General features: G+C 37.0%; 3 protein-coding genes across 3 annotated transcripts; 1 reads left to right on the forward strand and 2 right to left on the reverse strand.

Annotated features, from left to right (window-relative positions):
- Positions 1 to 2,990: 2,990 nt before the first annotated feature.
- On the reverse strand, positions 2,991 to 5,318 carry LOC145736197 (uncharacterized). The gene has a single exon (XM_081990499.1). The coding sequence runs from the start codon at positions 5,316 to 5,318 to the stop codon at positions 2,991 to 2,993; it is 2,328 nt and encodes a 775-aa protein (XP_081846625.1).
- Positions 5,319 to 5,388: 70 nt separating this feature from the next.
- On the reverse strand, positions 5,389 to 12,847 carry LOC145736198 (uncharacterized). The gene is made up of 3 exons (XM_081990500.1): positions 12,754 to 12,847; positions 12,531 to 12,646; positions 5,389 to 6,309 (listed from the first exon to the last, which is right to left on the reverse strand). Exons 1-3 carry the CDS (start codon positions 12,845 to 12,847, stop codon positions 5,389 to 5,391), a joined length of 1,131 nt encoding a protein of 376 aa, XP_081846626.1.
- A 540-nt stretch (positions 12,848 to 13,387) lies between these two features.
- LOC145736502 (uncharacterized) lies at positions 13,388 to 18,612 on the forward strand. The gene is made up of 2 exons (XM_081990948.1): positions 13,388 to 13,694; positions 13,763 to 18,612. Exon 2 carries the CDS (start codon positions 15,247 to 15,249, stop codon positions 16,936 to 16,938), a length of 1,692 nt encoding a protein of 563 aa, XP_081847074.1. The 5' UTR covers positions 13,388 to 13,694; positions 13,763 to 15,246; the 3' UTR covers positions 16,939 to 18,612.
- Positions 18,613 to 21,096: the final 2,484 nt, after the last annotated feature.

Here is a 21,096-nt window from a genome sequence, read left to right on the forward strand (position 1 = left end):
AATACCAACCACGACCAGTGCTGCTTGACTTCTTCACCTTGTTGCTGTCGCCTCTCTGGTTCCTCTTCCTGTCATCATTCGTCTTCCTTTTGTTTTTCTCTCTGTCGCCGTTCTTGTTCTTCTTGATTTTCCCTCTGTCGTCGTTCTTCTTCTTGTTTTTCTCTCTGTCGCCGTTCTTCTTCCTCTTGTTTTTTCTCTGTAGTCGTTGTTCTTCTTCTCATTTTTCCCTCTGTCGTCATTCTTCTCCCTCTTGTTTAATATCGTGACCGTTTTTGGTTTTGGCGGCTTTTTGCGTCTCAGCCTCAGATTCTACCTGTTCCTTATCCTCTTCGGTCCGTTTGGATTTCTTCCCTTTAGCCCGAAATCCAAAAAAAAAACATAAAAGTTGGAAACATGCAACTTTCGAGTTCGATTTCTTATTATTCACTAAATTTCTAAATGAAGACGTGTGTTTATAATTATTAACTATTTTATAAAAATTCTTATATTCGATTTTGCAATTAGTGAATTATTGTTACAGTTCCTAGCTTTTTTTTTGGTTTAACGAAAAAAAAACGGCCTTTTATTACACTAATTCCGATTTATTTCGATTCTCCAATTATCCGATTTTGATTTCAATGTATCTAACACCTTTTTGAATTATTTTTGTCCTCATTCGCCCAACTAGTGACATTTGGTGAGTGTGTGAACAAAAGTGACAAAAGGTGTTGTCAACCTTTAGCCGTTTTCATAGGGGGGACCGGGCTACTGCTAGAACTGCAGTATCATCAGCAAATGTTGCTAGTTTTATGTTATCTGTTACAGGTATACCGGGTGTAACATTTAACTTGAGACATCTCAACATCTCGAAAATTAAGCACTTTTCGAAAAAATTTTTAGTATCAAAGTTGTATTATTCCGCGGGGGAAATACATTGATGACAAAATTTGTATTCCTCTGCCCCTCCATGTGGGGGGGAAGGGGGATAACTTTTATTTTTTAAATGGCACTCCCAATTTTTTATTGCAGATTCAGATTCTGCGGCTAAAAACACGTGGAATTTGTTTAAAACATTTTTTACAAAAAAAAAAAACTTTTTTATTTTATTTTTTTTATTTATTTATTTTTTTGTTATTTAGTACACCTATGTATCCCTAGCAACGACGGTTTTTTAAGCAGATTTTACCAAACATTCCGGTAAGCCATGAGCGAAAAAAAAACAAATTTAATTAAAAAATGTAAATTAAATTTGGTCGTTTATAGCGCCATCTATCGTTAATACAAAAAAATGTTTTAAACAAATTCCACGTGTTTTTAGCCGCAGAATCTAAATCTGCAATAAAAAATTGGGGGTGCTATTTAAAAAATCAAAGTTACCTCCCTTCCTCCCCACATGGAGGGGCAGAGTAACACAAATTTTGTCATCAATGTATTTCCCCCGCGGAATAATACAACTTTGATACTAAACATTTTTTCGAAAAGTGCTTATTTTTCGAGATATTGAGATGTCTCAAGTTAAATGTTACACCCGGTATAGCAAGTATCTAACAAGTGCAGCACTGGTCCAAGCACACTGCCTTGGGGAACTCCAGCGTTTATGATTTTTTAACGCGAGAAGAAAAAACGAGGATTTATTTTCTTATTTGATCCTGAAGGTTCGTTGAATATCTGATTCTAATAGCTGTATACCAGGTGTCCAAGAGCACCCTGGACATAGGAGATTAACATGGGAAAACGGTTTTGATTTTTTTGCGCCTGTACGGTTCATTTAATGGAAAAACGCTTTAGATAAAAGTTGTAGAGCACATTTTCGGCTATCAACTTGTAATTTTTTCAATGCCGTAGATTTGACCATTAAGACGAAAAACGGATCTAAATTTCGGAAATTTTAAATCTCGCGCCAAGCGGTCGTTAAGGAAAGATTCTATCCGGTCGTGCTACCAACATTTCAAGATTATAACAAATCGCTGTCAGTCATTCTGTTATCAAAACATTCAAAAAAAGTTTATTTAGTAATAATTTTGAGTTACTACCCACATAATGCGAAGAAAATAAAAATAAATCGTGATAAAAACACTTTATCAGTAGCCACAGCCCAAAAATCTGGTAAGTTGCGTTCATAACCTCATTCAATGTCTCTACTAAACTTATTTACTTTGTAGCAAAATTCTTAAAGAAAACTCTGGTTTTGCTTACAAATATTTAATGAGGATGACCGAATCACCTATCTCAAGCCTCTTCATAGCACTACCAAACGATTTAAAGTGATGAAAACAGTGGATAATGAAGCCAGATCTTTGAAGATAAGTTTCCTACTGTACAGGGACAACAACAAAGGGGCCAAATACTTCCTTCAAAAGTGGTGTGATTTAGCTTCAATGTGCTTAACTTCATGGACTATCATCAGCGAGGGTCTTCACCAGTGTTGCAACTAAAACTTAAAATGATTCAGTGTTGATATCTGACTTAAATCTCAAAATTTGATGTGCCTGTGAAATGTGAATAATCTTAAACTGGCTATAAAACCTCTGAGAAACCCCTACTAAAAAGAGAATATGGACTTACACAGTCAAATTATCAGTCAGGTGACAAAAGTTTTTGTATATGGGTAGGTATTGTCGAAAAACCAACTTTTCAATTGAGCTATCTACATGAGCTGTTCTATTCTAGGTTTATTAACATTATAATTGTGTTATTTTTTTCCACACACTCAATTGTTCCAAATAAAACTTTGTACACTGAACGTTTGTATTAATTATTTATTCACAGTTCAAGGTACTGTTTGATTGATTCTGGTGGACTGTATATAGGTAATTAGCTGGTTCCACTTCAATATGAAACTGCTTAGATGCACACAAAAACGGGCTTTATTTATAGATATTTTGCCATTAACATTTTAGAATTAGAACAGGATTTGCATTGCACCTTGACAATAATAAAAAACATTATTTTTACGCACACCTTTTTTTCTCTTAAAAACTAGGTTAGGTTTTTTGTAAAAGTCAATATTGTCAGCCGTCAACACCGTCACTGTCAACTCCGCTCTTATACGATTCGTATAAGTTTGGCCATTCGCCGGCTTCACTATTAACACTAACAATTTTGTCACCACATGCGCTTGAACATTGCCCCCCGCCTTGAAAGGACTCCCTTTCAACCATCTCGGAAACATCTTTCTGGTTAGGTAGAGGACAAAGCTTCGCTACGGCTCGCTTCATGTTGCCCTTGTTGGTAGAAATGGATGCCACTCTGCAAATACCATCTCGGCCTGGATGTAGGGATGTGATGCGTCCAAGAATCCATCGGCAGGGTGGTTGATTATCTTCCTTGACAATGACAAGGTCGTTGACATTCAGAGAGAAATCCTTGTCTGTCCTTTTACATCGCTGTTGTAATTCTGATATGTATTCACGTGACCACCTACTCCAGAAGTGCTGCTGAAGTTGTTGCACGTATTGGAAGTGAGACAGTCGATTGATCGGAAGAGTAGATAGATCAGCATCCGGAAGGGCAGTCATAGATCGTCCAATTAAAAAGTGGGCTGGTGTAAGTGGATTGAGGTCCAAGGGATCGGATGACAAAGGTGAGATAGGACGCGAGTTAAGTATGGCCTCAATTTGAACTAACAAAGTATAAAATCTTTCAAAAGTTAACAAAGCATTACTTGCAATTCGCTTGAGATGATATTTAGAAGCCTTTACGCCAGCCTCCCACAATCCTCCAAAGTGAGGTGAACGCGGAGGTATAAAGGACCATGATATACCTGTATTTTCAATCGACTCGACCAGAGTGCTAGAACTTTCTTTTAAAAAGATACCTAAATCATTGAGTTCATGATTTGCTCCAATGAAATTAGAACCATTGTCCGAAAAAACCTTTGCTGGTTTACCTCGTCGGGCACAAAATCTTCGAAACGACGCCAGAAATGCCTCAGTTGTCAAATCAGACACTAACTCTAAATGGATTGCACGTGTTACAAAACATATAAACAACGCTATGTATGCTTTAGTGGTTTTGAACCCCCTACCCTGTCGGTCCCTGACTAAAAATGGCCCTGCATCATCTACACCTACAGTATGAAATGCTGGTGCAGGCTGCAGCCTTTCCTTAGGTAAATTACCCATTGGCGGGTTCATTGGAACTTGCTTGGCTTTAAAGCAAATGACGCAATCGTGGAATACTTTCCGTGCTAAATTTCGGGCTGATAAAGGCCAAAATTTTTCCCTTATATTAGCTAACAATAGCTGAGGTCCGGCATGTAGTAGTTTTTTATGTTCGTAATTAAACAACAGTTTGGTAAAATAATGACTTCCAGGCAATATTAGTGTATGTTTCTTTTCGAAATTAAAATTTGAATTCTCTAATCTTCCTCCAACTCTAAGTAATCCTTTAGAATCCAAAAACGGATTTAATCGAATTAAGCTACTGTTTCCAGGTAAAGGAAGTGTTTGTTTTAGTTTATCGATGTCACCTTTAAAAGACTCATATTGAACAAAATTGACGATGTAATTGAGAGCTTCTTCAATTTCATCGCTACTCAAACAAGTGGTAGTGTTATCTGTTTTGTTATACGTTTTAAGACGCTTGATAAATTTAAAGACGTAAGCTACTGTTCTAAGTAATCTATTTAAATTAGAAAACCTCGAAATGTCGATAATAGGCGATAAAGTCGGAATTGTATGAAGATGACAAGTCTTTTTAATTTCGGGTAAGATATCATTTGATTGAGGACGAATAGGCCAGCTATGATCATCATTCTTTAACCAAGCTGGACCTGACCAATACAAATCAAGAAACAAAAGGTTACCCGGAGTAACTCCTCGTGACACATGATCGGCTGGATTGTCCTTAGTGGGAACGTGTCTCCAATCCGTGACATTTGATAATTCTTGAATTGCCGAAACTCGATTACCGACAAAAATTTGTAAATCGCTTGGAGACATATTCAACCATCCCAACACAATCATTGAGTCACACCAATACACTGTTCTTTGAATATTTAAACCTAATGAAATTTTTACCTTTTCTATTAGTCTCGCTAATAAAAGTGCTGCTGTCAGCTCAAGACGAGGAATAGTTAGAGGCTTTAACGGCGCAACTTTAGATTTTGCAACTACGAGTTTCACGGAAACATTTTGAAACTTATCCTCAGATTTCAAGTAAACGCAAGCGCCGTACGCACTCACGGACGCATCAGAGAACCCGTGCATCTCAATTCGAGTCGGTTCTTTACAAATCACGTGTCGATCGATTTTGAGATTGTTCAAGAGTGACAATTCGTCTCTGAATTTCAACCACCGTGTATGCAAATACATGGGTAACGCCGCGTCCCATGACATTTTTTCACGCCAGATGTCACGTAGAATAACCTTTGCTAGAATAACCGTAGCGCTCAGCAATCCCAAAGGATCAAATATTATTATATTCAACAAACTCAGCTTGTTCAAAAGTTTTTAATCCCGCTAGTACGCGAGTGTCATTCGAGTTCCATTTTCTGAGATGAAATGATGCTTTACTCAATTCACGCGCCACGCCATTACCTAATACTATTGCCTTTTCAATTGACTCTGCTCCCGTAAGCATGTCGTCCACGTAAAAATCGTCCTTAATTATACGCGATACTTCAGGAAATTCACGCTCGCAATCAATACCAATTTGAAAAAGAGACCTAATCGCTAGATATGATGCAGATCGAGTGCCGTAAGTGACTGTAACTAGTTCATACGTCTCGAGAGGCTGTAATGGATCAGAGCGCCACAAAATCCTCTGTAATGAACTCTGTTCTGGATTAATCCCGCACATTCTGTACATTTTCTCGACATCTGCAGCAATAACATAGTTGTGTTTTCTAAATCTTAATAAAATTGATAATAAATCTGACTGTATCGTCGGTCCTGTCATTTGAAGGTCGTTAAAGGAATAACCTGTAGAAGTCGGGCACGAAGCGTCAAATACAACGCGCAACTTTGTTGTTAAGCTTCCTTCGTTAATTACTCCATGATGAGGCATGTAGTAATCCTTTGACAAGCTCGCATTGGCTTTAACCTTCACCATATGTCCTAATGTCTGATATTCATTTATAAAATTTACATACTGAGTTTTAAAGTCTTCGTTTTGTCTAAATTTCCTCTCTAAACTGTAAAATCGTTTTTCAGCAGTCATATAAGAGTCACCCAGAACGTCAATGCTCTTAGCTAAAGGAATGGTAACGACAAACCTACCATCAGAGTCATGCCAAGTAGTTTCTTGAAAATGCTTCTCACAAGCCCTTTCCTCACTTGACAAAAGTTTAGCCTGTGGAAACTCTTCTATTTCCCAAAATCGTGATAACTGAACATCAACATCATTAGTTTTGATTAAATTACAATTTAGTGTGTGACACGAATTAATTGGTTTGTTGGTGACTCCTGAAATAACCCACCCAAATCGTGTTTTTTGGGCATAGCGTCCCCGTTCACCTAAACGTACTTGTCCTACACACATTATCTCATAAAAGTAATCTGCCCCTATTAATAAATCAATGTCACCCGGTGTGTCAAAGTGAGGATCCGCCAAAGGTAAATAACATTAACGTTAACTAACATTCGTTTATCTACTGCATAAGTTGGTAAAGTGCCAGTTACCTGAGGTACCACAAGACAAGAAATTTCTCGAGTAAAGTCACATACCCTTGACTTAACAGCGATATTACATCGATTTTTACAGCGCGCGCTTGTTTTGTTCAATCCGCAAATTGTGATATTTACAGGTTGACTAGATACATTCAAACTATGAAAGAGTTTTTCAGATACAAAACTACTCTGAGAGCCTGAGTCTAACAATGCGCGTACTGAGTGTATTTTCTTATTAAAGTCAAAAACATTTACCATTACTGTGGGTAATAAAACTTGGTAATTATTTGTTAAACTGCTAGATGACATTTGATAAACATTTTGTTCTTGAGAAATCTCAGCAACTGTTGCCTGAGTGGCTGGCCTAGAATCCTGGGAAGTTGTCTGATGATCATTATGCAATAATGTGTGATGTTTCCATTTACATTTCTTGCAATGCCCTGAAAAGCATTGTTTGTAGCTGTGACCTGATCTTAAACAGTTCATGCAAAGGCGCTTATTTTTTACAAAGTCTAGTTTGCCATTTAAATCTAAATTCAGAAACTCAGCACATTGGTTTGAATAATGATTACCTTGACAAAATGCACATTTTATTCCACTCCCAGAATCATTAACAACAAAGCTCTTAGAAAATTTATTATGTTTAGCTTGGTAGCCCTTCACACTACTGTTGCTTTGCTCAATCGACTCAAGTAAGTCAGCTCTATCTTTTAGAAAAGTGTTTATGTTATCCAAGGAAGGATTTTTAAACTTAGATTTTACTTCCTCCCACTCCCTCACAGTGGAAGAGTCTAGTTTTGTGGTCAAAATATATATGATCAGTGTGTCCCAATATTCAGTTGGCTCATTTAATGTTTTCAAAGCTCTTAAGTGTTTAGTCACACTGTCAGCTAGTCCTCGCAAAGCTGCTGAGGATTCAGTCTGAATCCTTCGTAGATTAAAAAGTGACTTGACATGGTTTTGTACTAAGATTCTATTATTATTAAACCGCTCACAAATTAACTGCCAAGCAATTTCATAATTTGAGCCAGAAAGCTCCAAACTAGCAATAATTTCAAGAACACTTGGGCCTAGATAAGATCTTAGATAATGAAACTTTTGGACAGGTGAAAGTGTTGTATTTTGATGTATTAAAGCAGTGAATGTGTCTCGAAATTCAAGCCAATCATCATATTCACCATTAAATGCTGCTATTTCAATGACAGGGAGTCTTACACCACATGAATTGCTTAGTGCAACATTGTCTGCTTGAATAGAATTAACAAGTGAGGCATTGTCTGGCGACGCTTTAATGTTAACAGAAAGGTATTTCTTAGCTTTACCAATTGTATTAAAAAACAGTGATTCAAAGGTTTCTCGGACTTCGTATTCAAATTGAGTTTCAGCAGAAATCTCCTCAATTTCAGATTGAATTTCATTAAATTCCTCTAAAAGGGTATTACAGTGATCTAACAGTTGTTCAAGCTCAAAAAACACAGCTTGATCTTCAAAAATAGAGTGTGGAAATTTAGCTTCAATATTAGATAGATATTTTTCGAATGAGGCTACACGCGCCCTAATCGAGCTTCGTTTTTGTACAAGTTTATCCAGTTTAGTCATGTTTTAATGAAATAAATGAGTTAGATACTGGGCTAGAGAGTTATTTGCCTTTAAGAATTAATAAATAACGTAGTTAGATAACAGATAGATAAGCGTGCAATGTAATTACTTAGATATTCAAGCTTTTCAATTAAAATCAGATGTAAAACTTGTTTAATTGAAATGAACCAAACTTACATGCAAAGGAAAGAAACAAATGGATTTAAGGCTTTAGAATGAAATGGACCCACCTCGACTAGTAGCACTGTAGTTTTCTACCACTTTCCCCGCAATGCCTCGTAATGGTTGTGCCTTTTTTCAAACCAAAACTATCCCGGTCGAAGGATCAACAATGTTTGATTGATTCTGGTGGACTGTATATAGGTAATTAGCTGGTTCCACTTCAATATGAAACTGCTTAGATGCACACAAAAACGGGCTTTATTTATAGATATTTTGCCATTAACATTTTAGAATTAGAACAGGATTTGCATTGCACCTTGACAATAATAAAAAACATTATTTTTACGCACACCTTTTTTTCTCTTAAAAACTAGGTTAGGTTTTTTGTAAAAGTCAATATTGTCAGCCGTCAACACCGTCACTGTCAACTCCGCTCTTATACGATTCGTATAAGTTTGGCCATTGGCCGACTTCACTATTAACACTCACAATTTTGTCACCACATGCGCTTGAACAGGTACAGTATACATATTCTTCAAGTGAAAAGCTTAGGTACAATAGGTGGCAAAGAAAACTGGTCTTACCACATAAACAGTGATTGTTCCACGGATTGTGTGTGAGTGGGTGAACCTGTCACCATACAAGCTATGCTAAAAACAACTTTGTCTTACTAACCGGTGAAATGTAGTGATTGAAAGTCTCTTAAGAGAAACAATTTGCTTCTAATTCAATACACCATTTCACAGGACATACGTTTACTAATCAAATGTGAACTCGAGTTACACATTACTTGCAAATAAACTATTTTTGGTTAGTAGACATTTTACAAGTATTCTTGTATGTGAATGATGTTCAAGTTAACTAATGGAGCTAATTAAATATCAGTACTTACCTTACCCTGTAGAGATGGGAAAAAACATTGACAATCAGTTATAAAAAATGCCCTTTTATTAACATCATACAATGTAAAACCACTTAAACACTATGGTGTGTTGATAACACTACAAAACAGAAGGATACAATAAAACTATCAGTCACATAGGTCACTAAATTGCACCACTTTTGAGGGAAGTATTTACCCTCTTTTGTGGTCCCTGTATAGTAAAGCAACTTATCTTCAAACATCTGCAGGCCTTCCTAGTCCATTGTTTTTATCACTTTAAATCGTTTGGTAGTGTTATGAAGAGGCTTGAGATAGGTGATTCGGTCATCCTCATTAAATATTTGCAAGCAAAACCAGTGTTTTCTTAAAGAATTTTGCTACAAAGTTAATAAGTTTAGTAGAAACATTGAATGAGGTTATGAATTTATTTGTATTTTCTTCGCAGTATGTGGGTAGTAACTCAAAATTATTACTAAATAAACTTGTTTTGAATGTTTTGATTACAGAATGACTGACAACGATTTGTTATGATTTTGAATGGTTGGTAGCACGACCGGATATAAACTTTCCCTAACGACCGCTTGGCGCGAGATTTAAAATTTCCGAATTTTAGATCCGTTTTTCGTCTTAATGGTCAAATCTACGGTATTGAAAAAATTACAAGTTGATAGCCGAAAAGGTGCTCTACAACTTTTATCTAAAGCGTTTTTCCATTAAATAAACCGTACAGGCGCAAAAAAATCAAAACCATTTTCCCATGTTAATCTCCTATGTCCAGGGTGCTCTTGGACACCTGGTATACTGCAATGAAAAGAGTACCTTTAGTTTCTTGATGAGGCCATCATGTAAAACTTTATCAAATGCTTGGGCGACGTCTAGAAAAACGGCGAAGCATATCTTCTTTTCTAGTCACTCTTCTATTACGTCTGTTACTATATGTACTTGTTCAACTATGGAATTGCGAAAGTCAAGCTGATGGTCAGGAACCCTCTTGGTTTATTCAATAATTTTATTTAGCCTTTTTGAAAAAGTTTCTCAAATAATGTTGATAACATAGGCAGAAGAGAAATGGACCAGTAAGATTTAGCTTCGTTTACTGTTTTGCCGGGTTTTGGTATTGTCACACCCGTGTTAGTAGTTACGGTGCTCACCCAGTAACCACCATAGTCAGCAAGGTTAACGTAATGAGGTTAGCTGACGAGTATAAAAGATGCACCGTAGCTCGGCTAAGACACCGAACTCTGGGGTCTTCCCCAGAGGGAGGTCACTGACTGGTCTCCGGGTTGGTCGGCGAGCAACATTCCCTAACTTGAAGTGGTGGGTCGGCTCGCTACCCTCTCAGGATCCCAGGCTGAAAAGAGAAGGGTTCTCTCGCAACTTGAAGTGACCGGGTAGACCCGGACCTAGGTTAGAACCCTTAACCCTGTCAGTTGTTCACTTGGTCCTTTGGTCACATCGTACAAGAACACCTTGCGTGCCCCTTTACGGTGTAGCTGAAGGGCTAAACCCAAACTCACCCTCCCCGAACTTCCATGCGCTCAACGACACGAAGAATAACCCCTCTTAAGTGTTTAGTTTACATTGTTTTATAATAAACGAGGCTTGCCTGTGAACTAGGTTGTTTCTCTACCATCCCGCACTACGCACCCCTAAACGTGACAGTATCATAATTACATCTGCCGTTTTCACAACATGGGAACGTGTTTCAAGCGAAAGGAGATGCATTAAATAATTGGGTAATTTTAATAATCCGTTTTTTTAGTAGTTGTTTGAGTATGTTTCCTGTAAACCTTTGGTGTGAGTTTGTTTTCTCTAGCCAAGGTGCCACTTTTTTCTCGAATTGGAGTTACTTACTTACTTACTCCGTAGCGCTACTGCCCCTGATGGGCCTTGACTGCTGCAACAAATTATTGGTTTTGTTGGTTGGTTTAATCTCTTGGTGGCTTTCAAGAGTGAATAATCTGAGCTCTGATAGTTAGTTCCCCCAGGTATTTGTTTATTGACTCAATTTTAATTTTATGAATTTCTTCTTTTAGTTGTTGGGTGACGTTGTTTAGTACGATTTTCTTTTCTCTCGTCTGGATTTTTACCACTCTTTTCCAGCTCTCCTATTCTCTTTTATAAGATCTCGTATTTCCTTGAGATAGTTCATTTTAACGGTTCTTCTTCTCATTTCTGGGGTGCTGTTCCAAGCTGCTTGCTAAACATCATTAATACATTTTCTTCACCGGAATTTTCAAAACAAACTTCAGATCGTCCTCCGAATTTTATTTGAAGAGATAGAAACAGGAAAACTCGTTTAGATTTTTTTGTGCTATAATATTGTAAAGACCATCTAAAGTGTCTTAATAATTTATTATTACATGTTTAACCCTTGTACATTTAGTGTGTCCGAGCTGTTACTATCACTCAAATTTAATACTAAATTGATTCTTATATAATAGGAATATGAACTAATATGAGTGTTGTACTATTATTCAGGTACTTATATAATATCATAAAATAACAGTATAGAAAATATCAGTAAATAATCTCCAATTTTGGACGCATTGTTACTCGCACGTTTTAGTCAACATTTTTGGACGGATTGGTCAGACCTGACAATTTTGAGAAAAGTGTGTTGTAAAGGTATCTATTTTTTTCTCTTTATGTGTGGTTTTACATAATATAATAAAATATAACAATAAGAAAATACCAGTAAATAATCTTCAAGAGAGTCAGCTGTATGACGACTTTCCATTTTGCGCTTTCAAGAACTACAGTTCTGGGTGCTCTTTTATGAACAAAATGTCTGTTACTGTTATGTAGCCCTGAGTAGAAACGTAGGTCTAGATATAGTAATATGATTAACAGAATTGAATATTTTCATCATACGAGCAGTCAACTCGCCATATAAGGCGGCATATTTTTGTAATTTGAGGTTTCTGATCCTCGATTGTCCACACAACAGTCACAAAAACATTTAGCCAATAAGATATATAGCCATTAACCTGTTTAATTTTTCAATATGATTGGTCATTTCAAGATAGCCAAACAACACAGAGCCAAAAAGATGTTTAATAAATCGGTTATATGCAATTTACAATTCGTGGACTCACAATAATTAAATATTATGATAAGACAGGGGGACAGACTGTTTTCGAGAGCGTCGTTTCCGGCTAAGCCGTTTTCTGCGGCCGGGCTTTCTTTTGTCTTTTTTTTGCATGCTACAGGCCTGTTTATAAAGATTTGCAATAGCGGCGTTTTTTTGTATTAAAGTTGTTGGCCGCATGGAGTATACTTCCACATACACGTACTGACAAATTCAAGAAACTTGGACGCAATCTTCTACTACTCTTTCGTTTCACTGAGCTTGCAGGCTCAGATGCTATCGACGAAGTTTCTAGTTCATCTTCAGACTGTTTAACACTATCTGAAATTTATATTCGAATACATAAGTGAGAAACTAATAAAGCTCTCTTAAAAACCTGATTGGTGATTTCTCCTCACACATCTGAAATACAACAATTGAATCATTACCACGATTGAATCTGATGCCGTAGGTGTTGTCGTCCCAGATTCTCATCTTGTCTGATCTGTCTGATATTATTTTCCTCAAAGCTTGTGGCGTCATTAGATACAGGTGGGTCTAGAGAGAGTTGAGAAATTTGAATGGTTTACCACCATGGATAACGTTCTGGTCAAGGCGACATTAAGTCGGTGGAAGAGTTTCGTTTACTGCAATACGCTTGTATTGATGACATCACGGTAATGTTGGAAAATTGTCATCGTTCTAGAGCAGTGACAGTTTTTTCTTGGGATGCCGTGCACATCCTCCTGCGTAGGCATCCTCCCAACATCTTTTTATCAATTGTAAATGAGGTTAGATACTTAATTTCATTACAGTGAATAATATACACTTTTTATTTTTTACCATCGAAAAGTTTAATTTCTGAAAATTATTCATCAATCCTTTTCTGACTCATCAGATTGATATTTATCAGATGAAACAGAAGTGGATGTAGTGATTGATGAAGGTCCCTAATCATCCTATCATACATATATTATTATTCGGTAAAAAGTATTTCTGCCTTAAAAAGCTCTATAGCTCTTACTGAAGCTCATATTTTAAAATAGTTTATACCCCAAGTGGAACCACTTCTACTTATTATAGTTTTTTAAATCTAACTATGTTAGGCCATTGTGATTATATCTAAAATTGATGTTATATTATAAATATGTTAATTTTTTTCAATATGTTTTACAAAAACTGGTGGTATTCTATTTGTACCACTGCGCTAATACCAAAAAAACAAATATATTTTTTATACAAAAAATCCAATTTTATTAAAGCAGTAATGTCTAAAAACAAATACAGCATTATCTATTTGGTGTGGAACCTCTGGAAACAAATTTTATTTTTGCCCAGACATAATGGTACTTGGCAAACTGAACATATCCAATCAGTACGGACTTGTGTAGTTTTAGTGCTACACAAAGCACATCGTCGTCTTGTACTTCTTTCAGGCTGGTGTGTTGAAGAATTTAGTCGGATATTTTCTGGTACATTTGGTTTGGACTTTTTTATTTCAATGGGAGGATATTCAATCGGGCACACTTTTCTTTTCAGAGATACTAAGGTTGGAGCAAGTAAACCATTTATAACTCCCAGTCTAAAATCTTTGGCTGACATTTTTGGTAAATTCAGTAACTTATATACACAAAAAGCATTTACCACTGACGCATCCAGAAAATAAAAAAATATTCGGTGTTCGGTTCCATTTATTGCTTTGGCGGTTAATTTTATAGCTTGCTAGCATTTGGTCAAATTTGTCCACATTATTCATATTGTCACGAATGGAAAATCCGTTAATTGAAAAGATGGACTGATTAACTTAAAAAACATAAGAGTATTCGAGGATTGCGAAATATTAAGCGCACGAGGCAAGGTCGCACCATGATGCACCGAGTGTGTCATGCACCAGGTGCACTATATCAGTGATGAGTCACCACCACCTGCTTTACAGAAATGTGAAAAACAAGCGACAATAACAAACTACGTCAGCCGATCAATCGGGTATAAAATACGCCGATTTTAACAGTATAGGATAAGTGTGAACCGATCAACGGTAGTGAGACCAGCTGACCCGAGAAGTCGAAATGTCGACTCTCCTCGGGAAAAGATTAAGTTAATTAGTCCGTTCTCCAAAGTTGTTCAAACGTGAAAGTGACCAAGCCATCCGCCAGAAATGCTAAGTCCTTAGCTTGTGACTATGTAAGTACAATTGTAGAATTGTCAACTTTTAGTGTTTATAACCGTATTGTGCAGACACGTTTGTGTATACCATATTTAATAGATTTAAGTGTTATATGAGAAAAACTCAGTGTTTGATTCCATCCTTAAAACTGAGACCTCGGCGCGACGTTTAACGTCGTGAGTCAGTTTAATTGGTGAACCCAGAAGGGCTCATAAATTAAACGTGACATTTGGTGGAGGCGCCGGTCTGTTTTGAGATGGATGAAAAACAATAGTTGAGTTGTTTATTTTTATTTTTTGGAGTATGATACCGATTGAGGAAAATAATGTGTGGACTATAAAAGAAATTTTAGGTATTATTATCTTTTGGCTAGGGATAGTACCGTTGATTTATTCAGTGATTTTTTGGGGATTACCTTTGCTATTAAAGCGCTTATTTGACAAAATTTTGGTTTAATATGGGTGGTACATCTTCAAAAGAGGAAGAAATTATTATTTCCCAAGCAGGGAACAGTGGAGGTGTATCAAATAATTCAGAAAAAGATAATTCATGGTCGGCAAAGGAAATTTTAATTATTATGTTTCTGTGCATGGGGGTATTAATGCTTGTGTATTTTAGCGTCAAAAAAATTATTAGTTTGATGAACAAGCAAATTCGCAAAGAAATTGCTAGGAATAATCAAATTGTTTAAAAAAAAATCGTTTAAATTTTGACCGAAAACTTGGAAAATCGAAATAATTAAAAATACTGCCAAACATTTCGTATTAGATTTTACATGAGTGAACCAAGTGACAAATCACGTGTACGAACTCGCAGTAGAGCTCAAAGTGTATCAGACAAAGAAAAATTTGTTTTGCAACAAGCACTAGCTCAAGGAAAAAACCCCGAAAAAGTCTTAAAAGAGTTGAGAGAATTTAAACCCGCGCATCATAGCTCAACTGTCGGTTCCTCTGCTTCTGCAGGTGCCCCAGAAGTTGACAAAACAACTTCTATTGTCAGTTTAACAAGTAGTGAGGACGAGAATAGCCCTTTCGAAAAAACTGTCGTAAGTGCTCAAATTGAGACCCCGCGAACAACAAAAGCTTCGACTTCCCAAGTTCAGAAAACTAAAGATTCCAAAGCAGGATCACGATCCCCAGAACAGTTTTTTAAGCCAAGAGCTTCATTGAGTAGGACTCCGCCTAAACCGCGAGAATCAGAAGAGTTCTGGCAAGAAAGTCCCTTAGAAGTGGTAGTGCCAGAGCCTACCTTATCCCGCCCCGCAGATTTATTACAAGGTTGTAATAATCCTTGCCCACCCCCGGTAATTCAAGAGAGAAACAGTGTAATACGTCCTAACAATACTGCAGCAATGGCTAACATGACTTTGCAGGTAGCTTTGGCTGAGCCAAAAACTCCAGCTACACCAAAGTTTACATGCCCACCCACATTTAACCCATCGATTGACTCTCCTATTATTTTTGTAAATAAATATGAAAAAGCAGCAATTGCAAACAGCTGGTCGGAAAACCACAAAATTTCCTACTTAGCAAATTTCTTGGAAGGACCGGCTCAGACTTGGTTTGATGGTTATATTAACGAACCGGCAAACCAGGCAAAAACATGGACAAATATAAAAACGGACTTTTTAAAAGAATTTTCTGGTGAACAGCCACTAAGAAAGTTAAAGTTTCGACTAAATACACGAAAACATCAAGACAATGAGGATGTTAAAAAATATTATTTTGATTTACTTGCGTTGGCAACAGAAATTGACCCGACAATGTCTTTTGACACGTTTAGGGACCATTTTGAAAATGGTTTACACCCATCCTACTATGAAATGTATTACTTGCTGAGTTCAGGTAATCAAAATTTTAATGACTTAAAACAGCTAGTGTTAAAGCTGAGTGGTATTAAAGAGAGAACCCTGGTGAATCAGATGACACGTGATACGGCACTGCTTTCAGTGTCCGATGCGTTAAATAACGAGAATCAAATGATCAGGAGCGGACCGGGAAATACAAAAAATTTTCCACGCAGAGATGGCAATCAAAATAGAAATCGAGTCTATTATAATAGTAATAGCACAGGGAGAAATTTCGTGGATAACAGGAATGTCGCCAGTAACGGTCCGAACAGGAATTTTGTCAATTATCGTGGAAATTTTACAAGAAATATGCCACCAAGGAACAATACCGTTAATAGTGGTTCAAATAATGGCGGTCAACGGCCATATTACCAAAATCGGAATGTGCAAGGGAATAGAAATAACGAGTACAGAGGTCCAAATTATGGAAACAGAGCACCTTACCGAAATCAAGGTAATAGCTATTTACCTAATACAAGAACACACGATGGACGCATTAGATGCATTAATTGCAAAAGAATAGGGCATGCATCATGCAACTGGAATGAGAGTAGAAAGAAAGTAAGCCACTTACTGCCTTTACGGCGCCAGGTCACGGATTATGGGAATTTAATGTAATGCCTTTTGGGTTGTGCAATGCCCCGGCAACATTCCAACAGTTAGGGGATGTAGTGTTTAGAGATTTAAAATGGAAAGAAGTTTTAATTTACATGGACGACATTATAATTTTTTCTGAAACAATAGATGAACATTTGGAAAAATTACGTAAAGTTTTCGATAGACTTCGAAGTGCAGGCCTAACGTTAAAACCTAAAAAATGTGAATATCTAAAAGGAAAAATTGATATTCTTGGTTATACAATTTCAACAGATGGAATTTTTCCTGATAAATCAAAATTAATTTCAATTGAAAATTTTCCAAGGCCAAAAAATGTAAAAGGTGTACAAAGCTTTTTAGGACTTTGTAACTATTACCGGAAGTTTATAGAAAATTTTGCAAAAATTGGACGCCCCTTGCATGATCTGACAAAGAAGCAGAATAAATTTGATTGGCAGGACATACATGACATAGCGTTTAAAACACTAAAACATAAATTGATTAGTGAACCAGTGTTGGCACATTTTCAGCCAAACAAAGGGTGTGAATTAAGGGTAGATGTAATCATAACAAACAACATGTAAAGATGGACTAGGAGCTATATTGTTGCAGGAAGACACAGAACATAAGTTACACCCTATCGCTTACGCAAGCAGAAGTCTTAGCAAAGCGGAGAAAAATTATTCCATAACTGAATTAGAAGGATTAGCGGTTATATGGGCACTTTCATACTTAAGACACTTTATTTATGGTAAACCTGTAAAAATCGTAACTGATCATCATGCTTTGTGTTGGCTAAAGACATTAAAGGATACCACTGGTCGTTTAGCCAGGTGGTAATTAAAACTGTCAGAATTTGATTACACGGTGTGCCATAAATCAGGGATTGCGCACAAAGACGCTGACTGTGTAAGTAGATATCCGGTACTGCAACCAGATACGGACAAACATGATGTTGAAGAAATACCAACATTTATTTTGGATACTCGTAATATTGAGCAGTTACAGAAGAAAGATGAAAAAATTTTCCAAATAATAATGACAATCAAAAACCCGGAAGATGCTACAATTGGTTTACGTAAGCAGGCAAAAAACTTCAGGATTGAATCAGGAATTTTATACCGAGTAAATCCGAATGATTTAGGTCGAGATAAGCTATTAGTAATACCGCAACAGTTAGTGGGAGAAATTTTGTATTCTCACCATTCGGAACCGCTGAGTGGTCATTTAGGAATAGCAAAAACACTATCAAAAATTAAGCAACGGTATTATTGGCAAGGGTTGCAAAAAGATGTTGAGAAATTTGTTAAGGGTTGTCAAGATTGTCAAGCTAGGAAAGGTCAGCAAAATCAAAAGCCGATAGGATTTTTACACCCAATTCCTGTCGGAACACCATTTGAAAAGGTGGGAATTGACCTTTTAGGCCCTTTCCGCTGAAGTAGCAATGGTAAAACCATGATAGTGGTAGCAACAGACTATGCAACACGTTGGGCAGAAACTGAGGCGTTACCGAGTGGAAAAGCAGGGCCCGTAGCAAAATTTATTTTGGAAAAAATAATTACGAGACATGGAGCGCCTAAGGAGTTATTAAGTGACAGAGGAAAAGTGTTTCAATCAGAATTGGTGACAAATCTATTGAAAGAAATGGGCACTACAAGTCAATTTACAACGGCATATCACCCAGCAACAAATGGTCTTACAGAGCGATTCAATAAGACTCTTGCAAATATGTTGGCAATGTACACCAACACAAATCAGTCAAATTGGGACCAATACTTACCACATGTAACTTTTGCCTATAATTCAGCGAAACAAGACAGCACGCAGTTCTCGCCCTTTATGTTAGTATATGGACGAGAACCTGTTTTACCAACTGAAGCGAACATTATGCCGCATACTGAATCTCTTGATAGCAATCAAATTAGGGAAACTAGTCTGGCAATACGTAATTTTGGTGCTGAAAACATAAAAAGACGACGAAACATAGATAAACTTCGTTATGATTGTAAACATCGGCATATGGAATTTAATGAGGGTGACCAAGTGAAAGTTTTCACCCCGATAAGGAAAGTTGGGAAAAGTGAAAAATTGCTGCTTAGGTGGTTCGGACCTTATTATATAAGACGAAAGAAGTCAGACGTGGACTATGAGATACAGAAGGGCAGATCAGATAAAGCAAAAAGAGAAGTTGTGCACGTAAGCAGAATATTACCCTATTATGATCCCTGGACCCCAGAATGCACGCCTTTATAAGAGGACAAGATGGGAAAGACACACGAAAGAGACAACTTTGAACAACTAAAGAGTATATTAAAATATATATAAAAAACAAACTTAATAGTAATTGAAATTAATGGTGCAATTGGCACCACTAATTATTATGGTGGCTCCATGCCCAGGGGCAGGAGCCTTTCTATCAGCAGGCTGCGGAGCAGTCCCGTTTTCCGGAGCGGGCTCCTCGGCTTGGGCCGGGGGTGTCGCTGGCCTCGACGGGTCAGGAGACCCCCACGGGTTACTTTGCTGGGAGGATGGTTGGGAACCCCGTCCGCTGGATACACGTGCGAGAATGGCAGCCCAAGGCAAGTAGGGCGGCGATACGCCACCCGCGCGCGCACTGTCCGGAGTTGGGGTAAAGCGTGGAGGTGAATTGTCTATGAAATAGAAAAAAAAAAAAAAAACGTGAGGTTACATACCCTACGAGTAATGAGCTAAAGAGCACAGATCAACTTACCGCCCATGACTATTTAAACAATCTGGAAACACAAACTGGAAAAACAAAGGGGAAATTAACAACGAAAATTTCGCTGCAGTAGAAACAACAACAAAAATAAAGGACCGCTTCGTCCATAAAATGACAAAACTGCTGTGAATGCAGTGCTGTATAAGTGAAATAAATAAACGATAATAAGGCACCGTCTATCCCTAACTGACATAAAGATTGTAACACTTTGTATACAAAGTAATAATTTTGGTGAAGTGAAAATATTACGTTTGTTGGGTACAAACTTCACATACCGAGTTGTACCTAAATTTGAAGTTACTGAGCTCAGGGATTTTTATTCTCTTATCCGCGTCTGAATTTAATGGCTAATTGAAAGATTCACGAACGGATATTAGTCTAATTTTCCGCAGTTACGCCAAAAGTGTGTAAAATGATTATCTAAGCGCGCGTGTTACAAGTTATTTGCCTACAATGAGGAAAATGATATAATTAAAATGGCATACTTAAACAAAAAATACGAGGGACGTTAAATATATCGGGAAATGCCGTAGGTGCCGAACAAGTAAAAACTTGAAGAAATATAAATGTCAGGTGTATGTGATAATGGGGGGATAGACAGATTAAAATAACGAGTTTTCGTTTTTATTAAGTGTTGGATATTTTTGAATACCAGCATAATGTATTAGGTCGAAACAAATGCATCAATAATATGCGACCGCACGCTGATACAAGCGTTACCCTGACCTACGTCAAAACCGCTGCCAAGACGAAATGAACCGAGTATAGGTTGCTTACACCACTTAGGTGCATTTCAGACCATGGGGTCGTTGGACAACCATAAATTTTATTTTGTGTTTACGTTTTGATAATTTACTTTTTTGTTTTTGTTTACAGACAATCTAGGGGAGAAGCAATCAAACATTATCGTCAATTTAGTTTTGTTTTTGGATAAATAAAATATTTCTACGCACGGATTTGAAATAAAGTTAGAATGTTAATGTTGAGTATATTCCAGTTTTTACAGCAATTTAGTTGATATGGAAATTGGGACATTAGTTAAACATATGCAAAAGTTATTGCAATCGGTTCGAAGTATACCGGTGAATAAAATTCACTCGGTTAAAGGTTATTGATTTAATTGAGATATAAAAGAAATATGCGCGTAATATTATATATTATTATCTGTTGTTATTAAGCCTTAAGTAGCACATACTAACCTTTTGTCTTATATTTCATGTAACACTGAGGACTATGTAAGAGGGAAGGAGACTATGATGAGCCATTATTGTTATTGGAACTCACGATGGGCCTGTACGTTGATACGAAGGTCCAAGCTAGCCGAATCATCGATTGAATAATCGACCCACACCACAAACATTTATGGAACAGTGATCACAATGGTGTTCAGTGATGTGAGATGCGAAGTTTGGCTCATAGGACTAAGCCTCTATTGAACT

The sequence above is a fragment of the Ips typographus genome, linkage group LG12 (assembly GCF_016097725.1).
Source record: "Ips typographus isolate SLU linkage group LG12, UJ_Ityp_2.0, whole genome shotgun sequence".
Taxonomy (NCBI): Eukaryota; Metazoa; Arthropoda; class Insecta; order Coleoptera; family Curculionidae; genus Ips; species Ips typographus.

Excerpts from the sequence above, each read along its gene's own strand:
- LOC145736502 (XM_081990948.1), top strand. The coding sequence starts at position 15,247 with ATGAGTGAACCAAGTGACAAATCACGTGTACGAACTCGCAGTAGAGCT.
- LOC145736197 (XM_081990499.1), bottom strand. The coding sequence starts at position 5,318 with ATGTCATGGGACGCGGCGTTACCCATGTATTTGCATACACGGTGGTTG.
- LOC145736198 (XM_081990500.1), bottom strand. The coding sequence starts at position 12,847 with ATGACGCCACAAGCTTTGAGGAAAATAATATCAGACAGATCAGACAAG. Across the intron at positions 12,647-12,753 it reads CGGCATCAGATTCAATCGTG|ATAGTGTTAAACAGTCTGAA; the intron begins GTAATGATTCAA and ends TATAAATTTCAG. Across the intron at positions 6,310-12,530 it reads CAAGTTTCTTGAATTTGTCA|TTATCACGATTTTGGGAAAT; the intron begins GTACGTGTATGT and ends GTTGATGTTCAG.